General features: G+C 42.1%; 1 protein-coding gene and 1 pseudogene across 1 annotated transcript in view; both read right to left on the reverse strand.

Annotated features, from left to right (window-relative positions):
* Positions 1 to 3109: 3109 nt before the first annotated feature.
* Positions 3110 to 5402, reverse strand: LOC130038113 (ras-related protein Rab-2B-like; annotated as a pseudogene).
* Positions 5403 to 13546: 8144 nt separating this feature from the next.
* Positions 13547 to 21101, reverse strand: part of NALF2 (NALCN channel auxiliary factor 2) — a 36295-nt gene continuing 28740 nt past the window's right edge. Inside the window, exons 2-3 of the mRNA XM_056130126.1 lie at positions 16963 to 17134; positions 13547 to 16590 (exon numbers count right to left, since the gene is read on the reverse strand). Of these exons, the coding sequence (XP_055986101.1) occupies positions 16205 to 16590; positions 16963 to 17134 (558 nt within the window). The 3' untranslated portion in view covers positions 13547 to 16204. The remainder of the gene's footprint in view (positions 16591 to 16962; positions 17135 to 21101) is intronic.

The raw sequence follows: 21101 nt of genomic DNA on the forward strand, positions 1-21101 counted from the left end.
GTGTCTCAATGTGTCCTACAAAGAATCTAAAACTTTTTAGGATGGACAGAAAAGCAGAAGTTATGGAGTTGGTCCTCTGTTATTGGTATTTGTTACTTTCATGTATATATTTCATATATTATTTCATTGAAATTATGTAAAATAATCTTTACAACATCTAATCCTCTCTTCATTTTTAGAGATAAGCAGATTAAAACATCCAAAGGACATGGAACTAGGAAGACAAAGTAATTATGCCACAAAATAATCCCTATTTTGGATAATACACAATTCCCACTTTACACTCTAATACAGTTTATCCATAATCATGACCCTACTGTATTTTTCAGCTTTCTGTTATTTGTTAGCATTACATAATGTAAATAATTTTCAGCGTATGACAGCTGGCCTTGATAAATATTCTCAGTTCCATGAGGTCAGTAAAAGTGACATGAAGACTGTTTCTCAGGTCATGCAAAGTCTTTGATAAACAGATATTCAGAGAGAAAGACCAGTTACCACTGACAAAAGAGAGAATTTACTTGGGTAATGACAGAATCAAGACTTAAACAAAAATGATTCAACTCTCAAAGGATTACAAGAGGTGCTTCAAGAAGTTATTTTTGAAAACCAATACTGTTTTTGATTGGTCTGCAAAAGTCAATATTGCATTCTTAAGAACTTTGAGCAGGGAAATTATGTTTTCCCACATAATGCTTGATTTGTTCTTTGTTAATCTGAAAAATTAGTATACATATGAAACTATTTACAATGTAAATAATTTTGTCTATGCATATATGCAGAGTCTCCTGTCCCCACGCCTGGCTGTCCTCACTGGGGCCCCTTGGAGGGAGCATGTTGAGTTTCCCTCCCTGCCCCGAGAAGAGCCCTGGCAGCCGAAGATCTCCAGAACCAGCCACAGCCATGCCGAAACCACTTTCCACACGTCTGGACAAGCCTCATGCATGAAGGATCTGGCAGAGAACCCAGGCATGCAGGTCCTGGGGCTGAGATATCCAAGCCTGCTCGGATCGGAACTGGGTTTCTCCACCCAGATCCCCCCATCTTCCAGTAGGAGAGCATTACACCCACCAAGTGCTGCCGGCACCAGGTGGTTCCCATCAATGGCCAAGACCCAGAGACTATAAAACCCAGCTCCCAGACATTTTATTATCTCATTTTTACTTTGGAGAACCCGGCAGGCTACCGAAAGCATCCTGCCCGCACAGCAGAGTCTGGCAAACCCCCCGTGTCATACTCAATATGTCAAATACCAGTGACAATGATAGGTCTCATTCTCCTAGCCCTGAAAGAGCATTGAATATGACTCTTAAAATCTCAGGGCTAGGAAGAAGGAGACGTTACTGATGCCTGCTAGAGGCAATCAATGAACAACAGGATGATCGTGATTGTGATGCATATATTAAATAATAAAACAATGTATCAATGACAGAAAATCAGAAAAATTCTTGAGACCTCAGTACTGTGGAATAAAATGGGGTATAAACCCAAAATGACATAGTAACTGACCCAGAAGGCTACATCATGAAGGCTGTAAAAGCAAATAAGGTGAGGGAAGTATGAGATCTCTTGAAAAGGAGAATGGCTGAAGAAATACCCCATTATTTGACTTCTTGGAAATAGACTTACTGTATGCTGCATGGAAAAGGGGCAAAGAATCGGGGGATGAGAGCGGAGAAGAAAATGGCTAGTACAGAATCCAGGATAAGCAGTTGGGAGACAATTAGATAAAATTACAGAGCGATGAGTCTACGGATTTTTGTTTCCTATGGTCTAAAATAAACCTTTTTCAAGTCTTTAAGTGTATAGGTCAAATTCAATGAGCGCATATGAGTAGCACTAGATACTGTGAAGGAAAAAATGGTGGAGGGAGTGGTTTAAAAAAGTAAAGGGGAAGTATGTTTGCTTCTCTCAACCAACTACAAAATACATAGAGATATCACACACAAAATTACTATAAAACATATATACAAATTAGCATAAATATAAATAAATATTCATATGAATGAATAAAATTTAAAAAATAAAGTTTACTAAGGTTTATTATTGTGATGATAATTGTCTAGAAGTCCCAAAGTCAAAAAGGCTTTCTGAAAGATGTCATTGGACTATGAGTATAAAGTTAGCAGAACATGTACAAAGGCATAGAAGTGGGAATAAATATGCCATGTCCAGTAACCCGATAGGCTTGATTATAACAGAAAGTCTAAATAGGCCTAGTTAAGACGTGAGTGTGATGAAAGAGCAGGGGTGTATCTGGTGAAAGACACCACAATGTTAGGTGGGGCCCTACACCAAAAAGAGCAGAAAGAGTTGTTTTATTTTAGAAATGATAGCATGTGGCCATAGTACCAGGAGCAACGCCATGGCTCTCCTAACTTTTATAGTGTTGTTAACACAGAAGACTAGCAGAGTATAGTAGAAAAGTATTCATCCTCTTTGAACAGTTCAAGAAGGTATTGCTCCAAGATTTCTAATAAAGGGGCAATGGACCCCAAAGTCAAAGAAGTAAAACACTCCACGAAGCTCCTATTTACCATCTAGAAGCAAACCAGATCCCAGTCAAGTGCTCAAGCAGATATCCTACACTGTTGGCCCTCACTTTTGTTGGGGAGCAGATTGTAAATATTTTTGTTTTGTTTTGGGTTTTTTATGGGATATACCTGGCAGTGCTCAGCATTTACTCCTGGCTCTGTGCTCAGAGATCCCTAATGGCAGTCCTCCATAGACCAAGTGGAGTGCTGGAGATCGTAGCCTTGCCAGTCGTGTGCAAGGCAAGTGTCCTATCCACTCCACTCTCAATCCAGCCTCCAAGATTGGGATTTCTTATAAAACAAAGTGTTTGCTTTTGAACTACCATGACAATCAAGTTTGAGCATCACACTATAAGAATTAAACTAGGTGCCCTAACCTGCAGAAAATGCTCACATCCCTGAAAAAAGACCAGTGAACAGGGGCCTCACTTCTCCTTTGGTCTTTTTAAGTGGAAAGGTAAAACATCATGTCTTGAAAGGAGGTTTTTCTCAATCAAAGTAAGCAAGACCTCTTTCTTTAAGCCTATTGATATGAAGCGATTCCAGGTTGAAAATACAGGGCTCAGGTCAGTTGTTCAACAGCTCGCAGAGTTGGAACCTGCATCACCAGAGTTCCTCTGGGGGTGCCGGGTTTCACTGATGTTGAATGACACTGTTGGGTACCAATATTGAAGCCATTTGACTCATTGCTGACATAAAACAAACCCTGATGGACCTTCCTAAATATTCTTTTAGCTGTGTTAATGAAGGCCTCTTCAACATTATAAGCTGTTTTAGATGAATTTTCAGTGATTATAAGCCCATACTTCTGAACAAAGACCTCTCCTCTCTTCACATCTTTGCAAGTGTCTAAATCACACTTATTCCTTATCACCATAATGACCATGTTGGAGTTAGAGTGCTGCCACAAATTCTCTGGCTATGAGATCAGGGGACTGAAGGGTTCATGCTCTGTAATGTCATATAAAAGCAGTATTTCAGCAACTCCCCATATCATGGATTTTCAGTTTTATTTGCTTCCCATCAGCGGTGACCACATGGGCCCCAAACTCCACACCTCTTGAAAGTTGTGGACAGGCTAGAATTCTTTGTCTATAAACTGTAGGAAGAGGCATAACTTGTCCACACCTAAAAGAAGAGGATCAGGTTTCAGCTTCAGCAGCTGTGTGGAGGGGGTACCATCTCCATTCCTACAATGTTAACAAAGTTTTTAAGTCTTATTTTATTTTTATAAAGTTGTTCATGATGATTTATTGCATTCTATATTCCAACATCAATTCTACCACCATTACACCTTCCCATCACCATTATTTCAAATTTTTCTCAACCACCACCAAACCTGCCCCAATGGCAGGCCCTAAATAATTTATTTTGTATTGCTTGTTATGAAAATTCGCTAAAATGATTTAAAAGATTTCCTTAGAAGAATGTGTGTGAGGATTGTGTTGTATCTCACCCTGGAGCAACTGAGCCTTTGTATAAGAGCTTACTAACATGTTACAGGTTGGGCCTTGTGAGTTAATATTTTCTTGATAGAGATTGGTTGTCTTCTACTTTACATCTCATACAATGTTTTGTGCTATTCCTGATATATCAGTGGTATAAAGCATGAGATGCCTATACATGCATTCTAAAATTTTAAATGGGACAATACAGGTGCACTTAAATTTTTAACTGAATGTGCTTTTGGGGTCCGGAAGCATCTCTGCAGCGTATTGCTCTCTTTTGAGACGTATTTATGAGTATCTTTATCATGGCTGGTTAAACAGCATGCATGGTGCAAAGGCAGTTCATGGCCATGGCTGCCAGGCTCCCAGAAGAATAGGGGGATGGGGTAGGTTGCCCATACCGGACTCCAAGAGAAGCTGGAGATTTCCATCACAAGACACACATACCTGAGTTTTCTAAAAGATTCATTCCTGGATGAAGCTTATCGCAAGCCTGTGGAGTCTGGCTGTGAGCATGGTGGTGATTGGGTTATAGATGTTTTCAACTGCAAGGGCTCTGTGTGGGTAGATGGTGGGCTCCCCCACCCCCTATGCCAAGGCGCCCCGGATGAGACTAAACCTGGAGAGGGGTCTGAAGGTATCTCTCCCTTGCAAACAATTTTACATGGAAACAAAAATAGTTTCCACACTTATTTTCTCAAGATCAAGTCCCAATCAACCAATTTCTCCCTTTCGCTCACTCTACAGAGAAATTTCAGTTCAATTTCAAGTGGACTTCTTATAAGTGGCCTTTTTCTCGCACCCACTTATCCTTAAGTAACAAAAAAACTTCAAATAGTGCCAACCTTCTCTGCATTCTGTGATTGGTGACTGGCAAACCTGTCTGCGTGTTAAAATCACATGTAGAATTTGAAGAATAGTACTAGATATGGGACCCCAAACTAAACTTATGGGCTGGAGCGATAGCACAGTGGTAGGGCGTTCGCCTTACAAGCGGCCAACATGGCTGACCCGAGTTCGATTCCTCCGCCCGTCTCCAAGAGCCCGGCAAGCTACTGAGAGTATTCGATATGCCAAACACAGTAACAATAAAGTCTCCAATGGAGATGTTACTGGGCACGCTCGAGCAAACTAATTAAATCAAAATATTTTCTGGTAGGATCAGAGTGAATGTTTCAAATAATTATTTTGTATTATATGGGCTGTGGGTCACTCATGCCAGTCCACATTTAGACTGACCTGAAAGGAGAGCGCTGGGCCTGAGTCAATTGTTAGATCAAAGGGGCTGCTTCTGGGGAGTCTATTTTTTAAAGATTTTTATTAGTAAAACACCATGAGGTACAGCTGTAGACATACAAATTTTTGTGCTTGGGTTACATTTATACAATGATCGAGTAACCATCCTTCCACCAGTACCCATTCTCGATCACCACAAATACTAGTATCCCTCCTCCCATCCCCAATTTCCCATCCCACTCTGCCTCTGTGGCAGGACATTCCCTTTTGTTCTCTCTCTCTCTCATTTTGGGTGCTGTGGTTTGCAAAAGAGACACTGAATGGCAATCATATTCGGTCTACACTCTACTTTCAGCATGCATCTCCCATCCTGGGAGGATCCTCCTAAAACCCTTTATTTGGTGCTCCCTTCTCTAACTGAGCTGCCTTACCCCTGGAGTGTGCGGCTAGCCTCCAAGCCATGAAATAAACCTCCTGGTATTTATCTCGGCTATTCTTGGGTGTTAGTCTCTTATTCTGTTACTTTATGTTCCCCAGATGAATGCAATCTTTCTATGTCTATCCCTCTCTTTCCGACTCATTTCGCTTAACATGATACTTTCCATGTAGTACCACTTGTATGTAAATTTCATGACTTCATCTTTTCTAACAGATACATAGTACTCCATTGTGTAGATGTACCAAAGTTTCTTTAACCAGTCATCTGTTCTTGGGCACTTAGGTTCTTTACAGATTCTGGCTATTGTAAACAGTGCTGCAATGAACAAACAGGTGGAGATGTCACTTAGATTATATATTTTTTGCCTCTCTGGGATATATTCACAGGAGTGTTATTGCTAGGTCAAATGGGAGCTCACATTATCTTTTTTAATTTTTATTAGTGAGACACCATGAGGTATAGTTGTAGACTTACACATTTTTGTGCTTGGGTTTCAATTATACAATGACCAAGTACCCATCCCTCCACCAGTGCCCATTTCCCACCACCACGGATCCATGTATCCCTCCCACCCTCCAATCCCCCAATCTCACTCTGCCTCTGTGGCAGGGCATAACCTTTTGTTCTCTCTCTCCTATTGGGTGTTGTGGTTTGCAAAAGAGGCAATGGGTGGCAATCATGTTTGGTCTATAGTCTGCTTTCAGCATGCTTCTCCCATCTTGGAATTATCCTCCCAACACCCTTTATTTGGTGCTCCCTTCTCTATCTGAGGTCCCTTTTTCCCTAGCATATGTGGCTGGCCTCCAAGCCATGGAATAAAATTCCTGGTATTAATCTCGGCCAATCTTGGGTGTTAGTCTATTTTGTTACTTTATGTTCCCCAGATGAATGCAATATTTCTATGTCTATCCCTTTCTTTCTGAATAATTTCGCTTAGCATGATACTTTCCATGTAGTACCACTTGTATGTAAATTTCATGACTTCGTCTTTTCTAACAGCTACATAGTACTCCATTGTGTAAATGTACCAAAGTTTCTTTAACCAGTCATCTGTTCTCGGGCACTCAATTCATGCCCAATTCAATCAACTTAATCAATGGCTGATCAAATAGCCGTACTCCTACATTGTAAAAAAATAAAATTTCACTTTTTTTGCTAAAAAAATGGGAGCTCAATCTCTAATTTTTTGAGAATTGTTCATACTGTTTTCCAAAGGGCTGAACCAGTCGGCATTACCACCAGCAGTGAAGGAGGGCCCTTTTCTCGCCACATCTGTGCCAACACCAATTGCTTTTGTTCTTTTGGATGTGTGCCAGGCTCTGTGGTGTGAAATGATATCTCATTGTTGTTTTGATCTGCATCTCCTTAATGATTAATGATGTAGAGCATTTTCTCATGTGCCTTTTAGTTATTCGGATTTCTTCTTTGAGAAATTTTCTTTTCATTTAGTCGCCCCATTTTTTGATGGGGTTGGATGTTTTCTTCTTGTGGAGCTCAACCATTACTTTGTATATCCTTGATATCAACTCCTTGTCGGATGTGTACTGGGCAAATATCCTTTCCCATTCTGTAGACTCTCTTTGTATTTGGTCACTATTTCTTTAGAGGTGCAGAAGCTTCTTAGTTTAAGATAGTCCCATTTTTCTGTCTCTGTTTTAACTTGCTTGGCCAGTGGCGTGACATCTTTGAAGATACCATTCGCTTCAATGTCATGGAGGGTTTGCCAACTTTGTCTTCAATGAACCTTATGGATTCCGGTCTGATGTTGAGGTCTTTATTCCATTTTGATCTTATTTTTGTACATGGTGTTAGGCAGAGATCTGAGCCCATTTTTTTGCATGTAGCCCTCCAGTTTTACCAGCACAATTTGTTAAAGAGGCTTCCCTTGCTCCATTTCATATTTTTTGCTCCCTTATCAAAGATTAGATAATCATATGTTTGGAGGGAGATGTCAGTATATGCAACCCTGTTCCACTGTTCTGCAGCCCTGCGTTTGTTCCAGTACCAAGCTGTTTTAATAATTACTGCTTTGTAGTAGAGTTTGAATTTAGGGAGGGTGATTCCTCCCATTTTATTTTCCTCAAGAATTGCTTTAGTTATTCTTGGGTGCTAATTGTTCCATATGAATTTCAGGAGTGTTTGCTCCATTTCTTTGAAGAATGTCATGGGTATTGTTATAGGGATCACATTGAATTTGTATAATGCTTTGGGATGTATTGCCATTTTGACAATGTTATTTCTCCAGATCCATGAGCAGGGGATATCTTATATTTTCACGTGTCTTCTTTTATTTCCTGAAGTAGCGTTTTGTAGCTTTCTTTGTACAGGCCCTTTAGTTCCTTAGTTAAGCTGACTCCTAAGTATTGGATATTCTGGGGCATAATTGTGAATGGAATTTTTTTCATGTCACTTTCTTCTCTCTCACTATTTGCATATAGTAAAGCCATGGACTTTTGGGTTTAATTTTATAGCATGCAACTTTACTGTACAAGACTATTGTTTCTAGGAGTTTCTTGGTAGAGGTTTTAGGGTTCTCTTAGTATCATATCATCTGCGAATAGTGAGAGCTTGATTTCTTCCTTTCCTACCTGGATGCCCTTAATATCTTTTTTCTTGCCTAACCACTATTGCAAGTACTTCCAGTACTATATTGAACAGCAGTGGAGAGTGTGGGCATCCTTGTCTCGTCCCTGATCTTAGAGAGAAAGCGCTCACTTTCCCCCCTTGAGGATGATGCTTGCTGTAGGCTTATGGTAGATGGCTTTAACTATTTGGAGGAAAATCCCCTATAGAGGGATTTTTGCGAGGGTTTTCATCATAAACGGGTGCTGGATCTTTCAAATGCTTTCTCTGCATCTATTGATATGATCATATTTTTTATCTTTCCTTTTGTTGATATGATGGATTATGTTTATTATTTCTGAATTTAAACCACCCTTGCATCCCCGAGATGAATCCCACTTGGTCATTGTGTATGATCTTTTTGATGAGTTGTTGAATTCTATTTGCTAGTAATTTGTTGAGAATCTTCTCATCCTTGTTCATCAGGGATATCGGCCTGTAATTCCCTTTCTTTGTGGTATCTCTGTCTGCTTTTGGTGTCAGGGTAATATTTGTTTCATAGAAACTGTTCGAAAGTGTTTTTGATATTTCAATTTCGTAGAAAAGTTTCAAGAGGATTGGCAATAAGTCCTCAAAGATTTGGAAGAATCCATCTATTGAATCCATTTTGGCCAGGACTTTTGTGCTTGGGGAGATTTTATTACTGTTTCAATTTCCTCGATGGTGATAGGTCTGTTCACGTATTCCAGGTCTTCTTGGGTCAGCCTTGGGAGGCTATAGGAATCTAGGAATTTATTCATTTATTCGAGGTTTTCGTGTTCCATGGCATAAAGCTTCTAAAAGTACTCCCTGAGGAGACTTTGAATTTCTGTAGTTTCTGTTGTAATGAACCCCTTTTCATTTCTGATTCGGTTTATGAGGGTTTTCTCTCTCCTTTTCTTTGTAAGTTTTGGTAGAGACTTATCGATCTTGTTTATTTTCTCGAAGAACCAGCTCTTGGTTTCATTTATCTTTCATATTGGTTTTTGGGTTTCCATCTAGTTAATCTCTCCCCTGAGTTTTTTTATTTCCTTCATCCTGTTCGGATTGGGCTCCTTTTGTTGGTCATTCTCTAAATTCTTAAGCTGTGAGGTTAGGTCACTTATGTGGACTCGCTCCTCCTTCCTGAGAAATGCTTGTAGAGATATAAACTTTCCTCTCAACACAACTTTTGCTGTGTTCCATGAGTTTTGGTAACTCCTGTCCTCATTTTCGTTCATTTCCAGGAATCTTTTAATTTCCTCTTTGATTTCCTTTCTAAGCGACTCGTTGTCCAATAGTGAACCGTTTAATTTACAGGTGTTTGATTTAGTTCTCTGTTTTTGTGTGTGATTTACTTCTAATTTCAGTGCATTGTGATCTGAGAAGATTGTTTATACAATCTCTATCTTCTTAATTTTATGGAGGTATGTTTTGTGGCTCAGCATGTGGTCTATCTTGGAGAATGTTGCATGCACACTTAAGAAGAATGTGTATTCAGCTTTTTGAGGATGAAGTGTCCTGTATATATCAACTAAGACCTTATCTTCCATTTTTCCCTCAGATGAAGTATGTCCTTGGTAAGTTTGAGTCTGGTTAATCTATCAAGAGGTGATAAAGCGGTGTTGAAGTCTCCCACTAGGATTGTGTTGCTATCGATGTCTTACTCCAAGTTTATGAGTAGTTGTTTTAAGTACTTTTCTGGTTCCTCATTAGGTGCATATACATTTAGTATTGTAAGTTCTTTCTTTTGTACAGATGTCTTGATCAATAAGGAATGTCTTCACTGTCTCTTGTGACATTTTGAGTCTGAAATCAATGTGGTCAGATACTAGGATGGCGACCCCACCTATTTTATGGGACTTGTTTGCCTGTGGGATTGTTTTCCAGTCTTTGATTCTGTGCCTGTGTTTGCTTTGACTGTTGAGATGTGTTTCTTGCAGGCAGCAGAATGTTGGGTTCAATTTTCTAATCCATTCTGCCACTCTGTGTCTTTGAATTGCTGCATTTAGCCCATTGACGTTGACAGAGATTATTGTTATGGGGTTTTGTCCCATTTTTCTGTTGAAATTTGGTTTATTTGAGGGGCCTGTCTTGTCTTAAAGGAGCCCATTTAGTTGCTCTTGTAACCATGGTTTTGAGTCTATGAATTTCCTGAGCTGTTGTTTGTGAAACTGTGTGTTGTTCCTTCTTTTATGATTGAGAGTCTCGTTGGGTAAAGTATTTCTGGGGAGGCATTTATTTCATTGAGGTTTTTTTTTCACTATATCCCACCACTGTTTTCGGGCCATGAGGGTTTCATCAGACAAATCAGCTGTGAATCTTAAGGATGCTCCTTTGTAAGAGATTTCTTTCTTCTATCTTGCTGCTTTCAGAATTTTGTCTCTATCTAAGGTTTTGGTCATTTTGATCAGGATGTGTTTTGGGGTATTTTTATTCGGATTTCTTCTAGCTGGTACCCTTCGGGCCTCCTGAATGTGGTCACAAGTTTTCTTCAGCTCTGGAAACGTTGTAGCAATGATGTCTTTGACAGTTTCTTCTTCATCAAGGTTTTCTTCCTGTTGCTCTGGGACTCCAATAATTCTTATGTTACCCCTCTTGGCTTCATCACGATCTTCTCTTGTCAGCTGTTGCCGAATTGTGAGTCTCTTTTCCATTTTGTTCTTTTCTGGAGAGTCTCTGCACTTCATCTTCGAGCTCACTGATTCTGTCCTCAGCAGCTGTTACTCTGTTTCTGAGGCCTTCCACTGAGTTTTTCAAGTCACCTTCCAGGTTTTTCAGGTCTGACATTTCTGTTTGTAATTTTTTTGCATTTTCCTCATTTCTATCTTCAAATCCTCTTGTCTTTTATTGGCATTGCTTTTCATTGTTTCTTTTAACTCCCTAAGCATCCTCTGTAGCTCCCTTCTAAATTCTTTGTCAGAGAGGTTGTCTAGCACTTCATTACTGTTGGTGTCTTCTGGGCTAGCCTCTTCAATAAGTAAGCTTGGTGGACTTCTGCGTTGCTTTACCATTGTAAAGCAAGTGTGTGGTTTAGATCTTCAGGTTCACTATTACTATTCTGCTTAAGATTCAGAATAAATTGAGATGGGCTCAATTAATTATTGGCTAATGTGTTTATTTTGGTTAAGCTATCCAAGTGAAAATTCCATCTAAGCGGGTAACTTATGATTCCCATGGGATATTTATGGGAGAATAACTCGTGGCCGCTAATGCAGCCGTGGCTCCGGGAAGGGTCCCTGCCACTGGGCGGGTACCTGGATGAGTGAGCAGAGGGTGGTGGAATGGCTCAGCTTTGAGCTAATGCGGTGTGCCTCAATTCCCGTCCCCCGCAGACCAAGGATGAAAATCAGCATTTGTCAGGGGATCTAGTTAGACATGCAGCCCCGGGAAGGGGCCCTGCCGCCGGGCGGGTACCTGGATGTGTGAGCATCTGAGAAGCCTCTAAGGGGTCATGTGTGCCTTATGAGTAACTTCCTTGGGCATAGCCATGGTGACTTTTATTATCTTAGAATTGTGATTGCATAGGTCTGTCTAGTCCCTCATCTCTGTTATGTGCCATTGACAAGTGATGAGACAAAAATTTTGGGAGAAAACTTTATGGTTACTGAACACACACTACATTATATGTGGTGGAACTATTTTTTTGTCTATATTTTATTGCTATATTCCCAACACCCAACATAGTTTTTGACTTGGTTCAATAAATCTGTTTTGAAGAGATTAATGACTGAGTTGAATATGGGTAGAATGTACAACCATTGTGGTACACTGTTACAGAGAAGTTCAGTAGAAGAGATTGTTTTCAGATTGGGAGGGAGGAATGCATAAGTCTTCATAGTATAGGTGGCATTTGAACTGGTTTCTGAAAAGTAGATACTAAAATGACAGGAGATCCAAGCAGAAGAAAGAGTATAAAGATAGAATGTGGAAAAGGGCAGATTTCATTCAGTAAGAAGCCAGTAATAAAATGTTGCTGGAGCATGAGTACATGATAGGCTATGGTGGTATTTTGAATCAGACTGAAATATGCTATAAGAATACAAAGAGTCTTGAAAATTATGCTAAGAATTTATACTAAATTTTGCAGGCAATGTGAATTCATCTTTTTTTTTTCATGAATGTAAGATATTTGCCTTAGAAAGAGTGGATATGTACTTTATGACAGCAATTCTTTAAAAAACTACCTATGGAGAGTTTATCAAGTGCCTGGCTCTGTGCTATGGGGAGAGTATGTTGAATAAGGGATTAATTGGCAGACTGTTACAGAGATCCAGGCAAGCTCCTGAGGGTCCTCGTGTACTGGGTGGTGAGAGAAAAGAGGGGATAATTTAACAGATATTGAGGAGATAATAATTCTTATTAAGATCTGAGTGGCTCCTTCATGCCACAAAGTGCTTTATGTACATCACCTAGTTTTCACAAAATCCCTTTTGATAGGACACTAAGACTTGAAAGAAGGAACTTGAACTTGAGAAGGTGCTAAACTCTAGTTCCTGGGAACACATTCTATACTGCTTTGGGTGGAACTTAGAGACCTAATTTTCTTGGCAAAGGATTTTAACATTTCAGTGAGGATACCCAGTTCCTTCATAATTCATGTTCTCCTTTTGCCTGTTCCCTCTAGCAGTTCTTACTGAGTACCCTTTACTTGGCAGTGGGAAAAAGAGTAGGAGAGATGACACTGGTATGCTCAAATAAAGGCTAAAATCAAGGTCAACAACTGGTAATCACCAGGCCATGCAGGGCTTGCAGACATCTTTAGTCAACTCAATTGTCCTTTTGTTTAGATTTGAGCCAACACTAAGAAATTTGAGGGGCTGTAGCAATAGCACAGCGAATAGGGCATTTGCCTATCCGGCCGACCCAGGTTCGATTTCCAGTGTCCCATATGGTCCCCTGAACACCGCCAGGATTAATTCCCGAGTGCAAATCCAGGAGTAACCCCTGAGCATCACCAGGTTTGACCCAAAAAGAAAAAAAAGAAAGAAAAGAGAAATTTGAGGTAAGATTCCTGTAAGGCCCGACTTCCCTAAAGAATGAGATACAAGCAGTGTTGGTCTCACATACGCTCCAATTGAACCACTCACATTGGAGTCCACACTTCTCCCCATTGTGACCCACTTGACTCACTTGTATTTATTTTCCTGATCCCTTCAGAAGGCAGCTTGTGATTGTCTACAGTGGCCTACTACAGAGTTTCCCTCTTTTGCCTGATTAGAACCAATAGTGGGTTCAACACCCTATGGTCTCACTCATCCCCTAGGCACCTGAACCCATTTCACAAAAATAAGACCATGAAAGAAGAGTTATCATCAAGTCTTACCATTTATTTCTTTATGGGGTTAAACAAGAGCAGAGAGGCCTCTGCCCCACAGTGCAACAAAACAGAAAGCAGTACACATACAGAGACTCTCACCTAAACACAGAGGCTGTGGAGAGGGAGGGAAAAGACAACTGAATCGTAGCTGGGTGAGGAAGGAAGGGACAGGGAACTACAAGGAATCCAGCTTGGAGACTCAGTCATAGGAACTAGTGCAAGAAAGTTCTACTCATGAAGCACAGTGTAGAAAATGGCATAAGAAAGCTACCCAGCTCTGTTGCCTGTGACAGGGCTGGGGAAGCTGGAGTAGTGGTGGAAAGTCTGGGTGGTAGGGTGGACGGGGAGTCAAATGACTTTGAGGTGGAGTGAGGTGCCCCTTTCCCCTGCCGCTGGGCAAGGCCCTGGGCTGGTCTGAACCAGGGGTCTCCTGGGCACTTGGTGAAGAGGAAGAGAGGATGGGAGTCTCCAAGGGTCCATTCTCTGGGACCCTAAGGTCCCCCTTTACTTGTCAGTTCCTTTTCCCCTCCTGAGGATGCAGGAGTTTGAAGGCAGTACCTAGGGTCTCAAATCTACATAAGCATCTCTGGAAAGGAGCCAGCACCTCTTCCCCTCCCCAGTTGAAAAGAGCACTCTAGGGATGGGGTGTGTGGCTAGGCCTGAAGTGCTGAGGACAAAACAGGGGAGTGTGAGAGCAGGGCACAGGGGTCAGGGTTGGGAGGGGACACACTTTTGAGAAATGAGAAAACTGGCAGGAAAGACTCCACAGTCTCATTAAGCCTAGTCTGGGACCCAGCAGCTCTTGAGACTCCCTCTTTATTAGAGAGCCTACCCTTTCATTCTCAAGTGAACCAGTTCTACTTATCCTCTCCCATCCTCGTTTTGGTTTCACTGTAACACAAGTCTAGGCCCACCATTCTCCTTTACTCATGTATATCACATCCTACACCATAGGTCTTCTGGCACTGAGAGCTTTTCAACATGTCTCAGGAACACAGTTCTGTCTCCCTTTCTTGTGGCTCCTTTTAGCTTTTAGATGCCCCAGGCAATGTGGCTTCTGCCTCCCAGAAAGTGGACACAAAGCTAAAGGTCCACAAAGGGCTCACAATGTCTCTTGTACTTCAGTCCTCTGGCCTGACTGAACATTTCAAGTCTCTCAGCCAAGGAAAGTAAAGTAAAAGTAAAGGCCCTCCCGTTGATCATCGATTTGCTCGAGCGGGCCCAGTAACATCTCCATTGGAGACTTTGTTGTTACTGTATCTGGCATATCCAATACTCTCGGTAGCTTGCCGGGCTCTCCGAGAGGGGCGGAGGAATCGAACTCGGGTCGGCCCCAGTATTCTCTTTATTCTCTTTATTCTGTGGGTCCTCTTGTCAGTTTCTGGATTTTCTCTAGCCAGGGGCAGGGGTAGTTGGACCAGGAGACCTGCTACAGGGTGAGGAGACTGGTTTTCCATAATTGGGATGGAAAGGGGTGGATACTCTTTGGTAGGCTGGGGACAAGGACAGGATGGAGATTGGGGAGGCTCATCTCTGGAGAGCCCTGGGTCCATGCCACCAGGTTCTCCTTCATGAAGGCCTGGGCTAGTATATTATGAGGGCATTTGCAGACCCAGGCCAGGCCTGACTCACTTGGGCCTAAGTCCCTCCTCCCCATGGAGATCAGAAATGAAAATGTTTTTGGCTCCAAGGCCAAGATCTCCAGGGCAAGAGTGGCCCTTGGAAGTATGTGCACCTTCTGTAAGATATGGCCCTTCAGACACTGGCAGTCTGACCTTGTGCCCTCAGACTTCTGTTTTGAGCCCCAGCAACCTGTTTCTGCATTCTTTCCCTAAATGGCTCCTTGAGTAATTCTCTCAGGCTAGGGGAGTCACTCTTGAGTTTGACTTAATAGTTATCACCTACCTCCCCCATCTCAGGTAGCAACAGCATATTTGGCTGTTTCTCTGAGGCCTCTTGAAAGACTTTTCTCCCTTCCCTTTTCCAACTCTCTCCAAATGCTAATTATGCACCTCATTCCTACCTCTAATTGCCTAAGGTGGTGGGGCCAAACTCAACTGGGGCTAGCTGTGACTCTGTGTACCTTATCTTCCAACCTGACACTTCACTGTGGTGGCTCCACATGGGGCTAGGTGAGCTGGAGTGGGAGAAGGGCCACTGCACCGTCTGCCATTGCCTGTAGGGGTATGGGCAGGAGGGAATTAAGGATCGTGGCAACAAAAGGAATGTGGAAGGGGGAAGGAGCTTCTCCCCTCTGTGCCCCCCAACATTCCCTGCAGGGCCAAAGCTGAATGAACAGCCTCCTTCCATGGGGCCAGGACTCTCAATAGAGATGGGCTTTTCTAGCCCCCACCTTTCTTTTTATTTTTTGCTTAGTCCCATAGGTGGGGACATGGGAGAAGGTACCTGTTGCTCCTGCTTTTTTTCTCCCAGATGAGTTGGGCAGCTCCTTGGGGCCTTCTGGCGATTCTGCTAGAGCTGCTTTTTTTGGGGGGTACACTGGGGTGATATTTAGTTCCCTACTTCCCCATCCCCCACCTGGTCCTATACCTCCCTATACCTCCCACAGGAAGAGCCCCCTCCCCCTCCACCTGGGGGGCTGGAGCTGATGTCAGTGTGTGGTGGAGTTCTGTCCTCCTTTCTGTTGTCACTCTTCCCGAGTCAGGCCCTCATCTAGGGCAGGCAGTGCCTCCAGCCCTAGTCCTCCACCACCCTGGTTACTGGAGAAGGACACCATGGTATGGAGGAGCATGAGAAAAAGGATGTAGAGCCGGATCCTGCTGGGGCTGAGGCGGGATCCCCCAGAGACCTGCAGCAGGGGGGGCTTGTGGCTGCCATAGCCTGGAGGTTCATGGTGGGTGTGGTAGTGGTGGTACTGTTCATGGTAGTGGTGGAAATAGGAGTGGTGGAATTGCTGGTGGTGAGTTTTAGGGGCCTCAGACTCCTTGAACTTCTTCTTCTCTGATTCACACGAGACCCACTGCACATCACAGCACTTGGTTTCCGGCCGCTTTGGTGATGTATCCAGCAAACCTGCCAATGAATAAGGAAGGTGAGGTGGGGGTACTTAGGGAGGTGATCACTAGGTTAAAATGCTGCAGCCCTGTCTAAAAATCCCTTCCCCTTATCCCTTTGCACCTTCCCTTTCTGGACATGCCTTTTCCAGGAAACATAGCCAGTTACTTGGAATGAATTCCTAGCTAGATATATTCTGGTTAGAGATGTCTCTTTGCTTTTTACACTTCTCACATAGCTTTTTTCCAACCTGGGAACCTTACTGCCCACTTATCTACATAACTAGTCTTCTAAACCATCTCCCCCATTTCTTCTCTGCTTCCACATCTCAACTTGGTATCTACCCTGAGCCTATGGCTTCCTCCCTCCTCCCTAGAACCCTGCCATTACCTGTACAGATAAAACCAGGAAGCCCTCCGTACACCATTTCCGCATTGTCAGGGAGTATAAAGGGGCACCGAGTCTGCACCTCCAGGCAATATTGCTTGCAGGGCACCCAGCGCTCACAATCCTGCTGGGTCACACTGAAGTATTCTGAGCACAGCCAGGCCTTGTAGACTGCCTGTGGGAAGAGAAAAAGTGTCAGCCCAGGCACCAGTCCCTTACCACCTCAGAAGAAAGGGATGAGGAAGAATGCTCTTGCAGTCTGAGAGTAGAGAGGGGCTTACAATATGCCTCAAGTAGCCAGTGCTTGAGAACGGTTTGGGTCAAAGTCACCTTAAATTTCCCACCTTATGGTCAGTACCTCTGAGTCCCTCAGTCTTTAGTCACCCAATACTTGGGATTTGTTCATTGGCAAAAGTTTCAAAACTGTTCCTATATCAGAGCAGTTTATCAATCCATATCATTTTACCACTGGCCCAAATAAGTATCCTAATTAATCTGAGGTCATTTAATGAGATAAATTTCAGTTCCACTCAATGATTAAGGAAATAAAATAATTGTTGTTCTACCTCATTCGGGTGTGGTTTGGATCAATTAGTAGGCCACATAAGATTATTTTGTAAATGCTACAGCATAACATAAATGCAACAGGTATTTTCTTTCCTTTTCACTGATTTATTTTTCGTTTACAACATCATAGAAGTTCTGAGGAATGCCTTAACAACTCTACATGTACAGGACTCACCACTTCTATCACCAAAGTTTCAGTGCTACACCACCATAAAAACGACCCCTCTACTCATTTTTCCCACCCACTACACTTTCCCTCTGCTAACTGTCCTGGTTTTCAGTGAATTAGGAGTTAGTTTACTTTTGTGTTTTCTGCCAGTTTGTTAGTTTTAGTTATCCATAGTCCAAATATGAATGAACTATTAGATAATTATCTTTCACTTTCTTTTTCACTTAGCCTATCATTTTAATATCCTGACATTTTCAGGAATCTGTCTTACCTTTGAAGTTCTACTTAATCCATGCCCTGATGTTTCAGACCTGGTGTGGAATTGACACATTTCATTTGGAATCTTTGCCTGTAAGTTTCATGTCTTGAGTATACTTCCTATCATCTAGCCTATTCCTACCAGACACTGAGTCCAAGCTAAGAAAGGTCACCTGCCTTTTGGGAATCAGCAAACCCAGATTTTCTCAAAAGTGACATCACTGACATTTTAAATTTGATAATACTTTGCAGTGGGCCTTTCTTGTGCATTACAAGATGCTATCATTCATATCTCATAGTTGTCAACAACAGCTCCACCCCTCCTGAACTTGTGACAATCAAAATATGCCTCCATCCATTACCAAATATCCCCTGTGGGGCAAAATCATCTACTGAGAACCACTGTTCTAGTTCCTTGCTTTTGAAGATATCATCACCTGGGAGATGTTGAGAAATGCAAAATTCTAGGCACCACCCCAAATCTGTGAATCATCAACCGCATTTGAACAGGATGCTCAAGCAATTTCTCTGCATTGGGTTAGAACTCTGCTCACATCTAGTCCTCATATTTCAGGGCACATTCTCATAATTGCTCCTCGTAATAGTGGTTCCATATTTCAGGTGTCAGATTTCCTTGGGGCTCCTGTTAAATGAGCTGATTGGCTACCCCAGCCAATTCACCCTCAAAGGACTGAGGTGGAATCTTGAACCTGCCTTTATAGATATTTGAATTTAGGCACCTTGATTTAAGATACTATTGAAAGTAGGATCGAATGATTTTAAAAAATTTCAACAGTATTCCCTCCAGCAGAGTATCGGCTTTCCTGGCTTTCCTCCACCACTGACCAGTGTTCCTTCTCACCACCACGCATCTGTCATATTACTTCCCCCATAATCCTGCCATAGATCCTGAATTTTGATAAAGGATCCAGGTCATTTCACTGCCAATGAATGACCTTTCACATACTCTGAGCAAGATGGTAAAAGCTTCTTACACTGACTTTTATCGTTTACACGAAAATAAAAATGACTCTGCTGTACACATCAACTTTGGAAAGGCAGTTCTGTACTGGCTTTTCCAAAGCTGGAAAATGGTAATAATAGAATATATGTGTGTGTGAGCTGGAGCGATAGCACAGCGGGTAAGGCGTTTTACCTTACACGCAGCCAACATGGCTGACCCGAGTTCGAATCCTCCGCCCCTCTTAGAGAGCCCGGCAAGCTACCGAGAGTACCTCGCCCGCACAGCAAAGCCTGGCAAGCTCCCCGTGATGTATTCTATATGCCAAACACAGTAACAAGTCTCATAATGATACTGGGCCCGCTCAAGCACATCGATGAACAACGGGAGGACCGTGACCGTGTTTGTGTGTGTGCACGCGCGTGTGTGTGTACTGAGGAAGAAAGCATCTTTGGGAACTTTATTAATTGACTGCCACCTAAAATTTAACATACTTTAAACGGGAAAATTAAGTTTTAATTTTTTTAACTGAAAACATACCCTCATCTCAGCAAGCGTTGGTCATTTCAGTTTACTGCTCTCGGTATTCAAGTCAGATACCTGCCAGCTTTTATTTGTCTTTCTCTGTATCCCCACATTCAGTTCATCATCAAGATATGCCAATTCCTACTCCATTTTCACATCTTTGTGCATTTTCACCTAATGTCACCCGAAAGAGTTTCCTACTGGTCCTCCCTAACTCCACTCCACTCATTTGTTCCAATTCACTATTTACACAGGAATAAAAAGCCTCTCAGAATGCCTTTGGATCATGCATTTCTCTTATTTCAAACCCACTAAGATATTTAAAACAAAAGGAGAACTTTCATCCAGATTGTCAGCCCCTACATAAGTTGGTCGTCTGTCTCTCCGACCTCATTTTTAAACCCACTTCACATTTGTGCAACACACAGAGGTTTTATTTATTTTCCTTGAATATGAACTACTTACTCCCACTTTGGAGCTTTGACACACACTGTTCTCTTGGCTAGAATACTTCCCCACCTGAGCGAAAATTATGGCATGGCTATATCATTATGTTTAATGTATCAGTTTAAATGTTACTTCCTCAGATAGGGTCTCTCCCTCATTATTGTCTTTTTTTTTTTAAAAAAAAAGGGATTTCTGCAGTGGTATTCAGTGGGGAGAGGGGAGTGTGAGGGTCTATTCCTGGTGATACTTGGCCTGGTACTGCTGACCTAATAATAGTTCAGTGCCCGGGCTGCCTATGCGGTGGTTCTCAGTCTTGGTGATGCTAATGGTCCACCAGGATTATATCTTATACTGTTTGGTGACAATGAGATGACAGATTGAACTCAGATCAGAGCCTCATGCATGCCAGGCAGGAGCTCTGCACTTTGAATTATCTTCCTGGTCTTTTTTTCATTTTTTTGTTTCTTTACCACAAGTATGACTTTATCTGCATCACTGTTCTTTTTTCTGTCAACCTCAATGAAATGTAAGATGCATGAAAGCAGACAATGGTCTTAGTGACCATTGAGTACTCAGTTCAGTATATATAAAATGTGCTTGCTGATTTAATTAACAGGGCAAGTAAATGAAAACATGTCTCTAATATTTGGGAAATTCCAGTTTCGGGGACTAGGCACATGTAACTTTACTGGATGGGACCTAGGCTATAATACCTCGGAGGTAAAACCACTGGGCACTGGAAGGAAACAAATAGAGAATGTGAAATTACTTTAGCAAGAAAGCTAGGATTAACTTAGTGTTGTAAGGAGTTTTAGATGGGATGATTAGAGATGAAGCCAAAATATGAATTCTAGGCTAAGAAAACTGCTTAAGCAAATACATTCAGGTAAGTGAAAGCAGGGGTTGCTAAAATAATAGGGAACTTTGCATGACTGTCGTGGAAAGGTGACCATTATTCTGTATAGGAATATTAATATCTGTGAAATCCCCTCACGTGCACGGAGCTGTGTAAACTCCTCTCGCGTGGGGATTCCACATTAACAGATGTTCGAGGGCTCTCCAGGTGGCTCTCTCTCGCTGCCCACGTTCAGTGCTCTCAAGCCACTTCTGTACCCAGGACGGCTGTTGTCTTGGATGAAGGAAGAATGAGGGACAAGCTGGTTGTTGATTAGTTGCTATTTATTCAACCTCTTGTCTCTCCCAGTTCTCTCCAAC

Source organism: Sorex fumeus, unplaced genomic scaffold, assembly GCF_029834395.1.
Source record: "Sorex fumeus unplaced genomic scaffold, SorFum_2.1 ptg000073l, whole genome shotgun sequence".
Lineage (NCBI taxonomy): Eukaryota > Metazoa > Chordata > Mammalia > Eulipotyphla > Soricidae > Sorex > Sorex fumeus.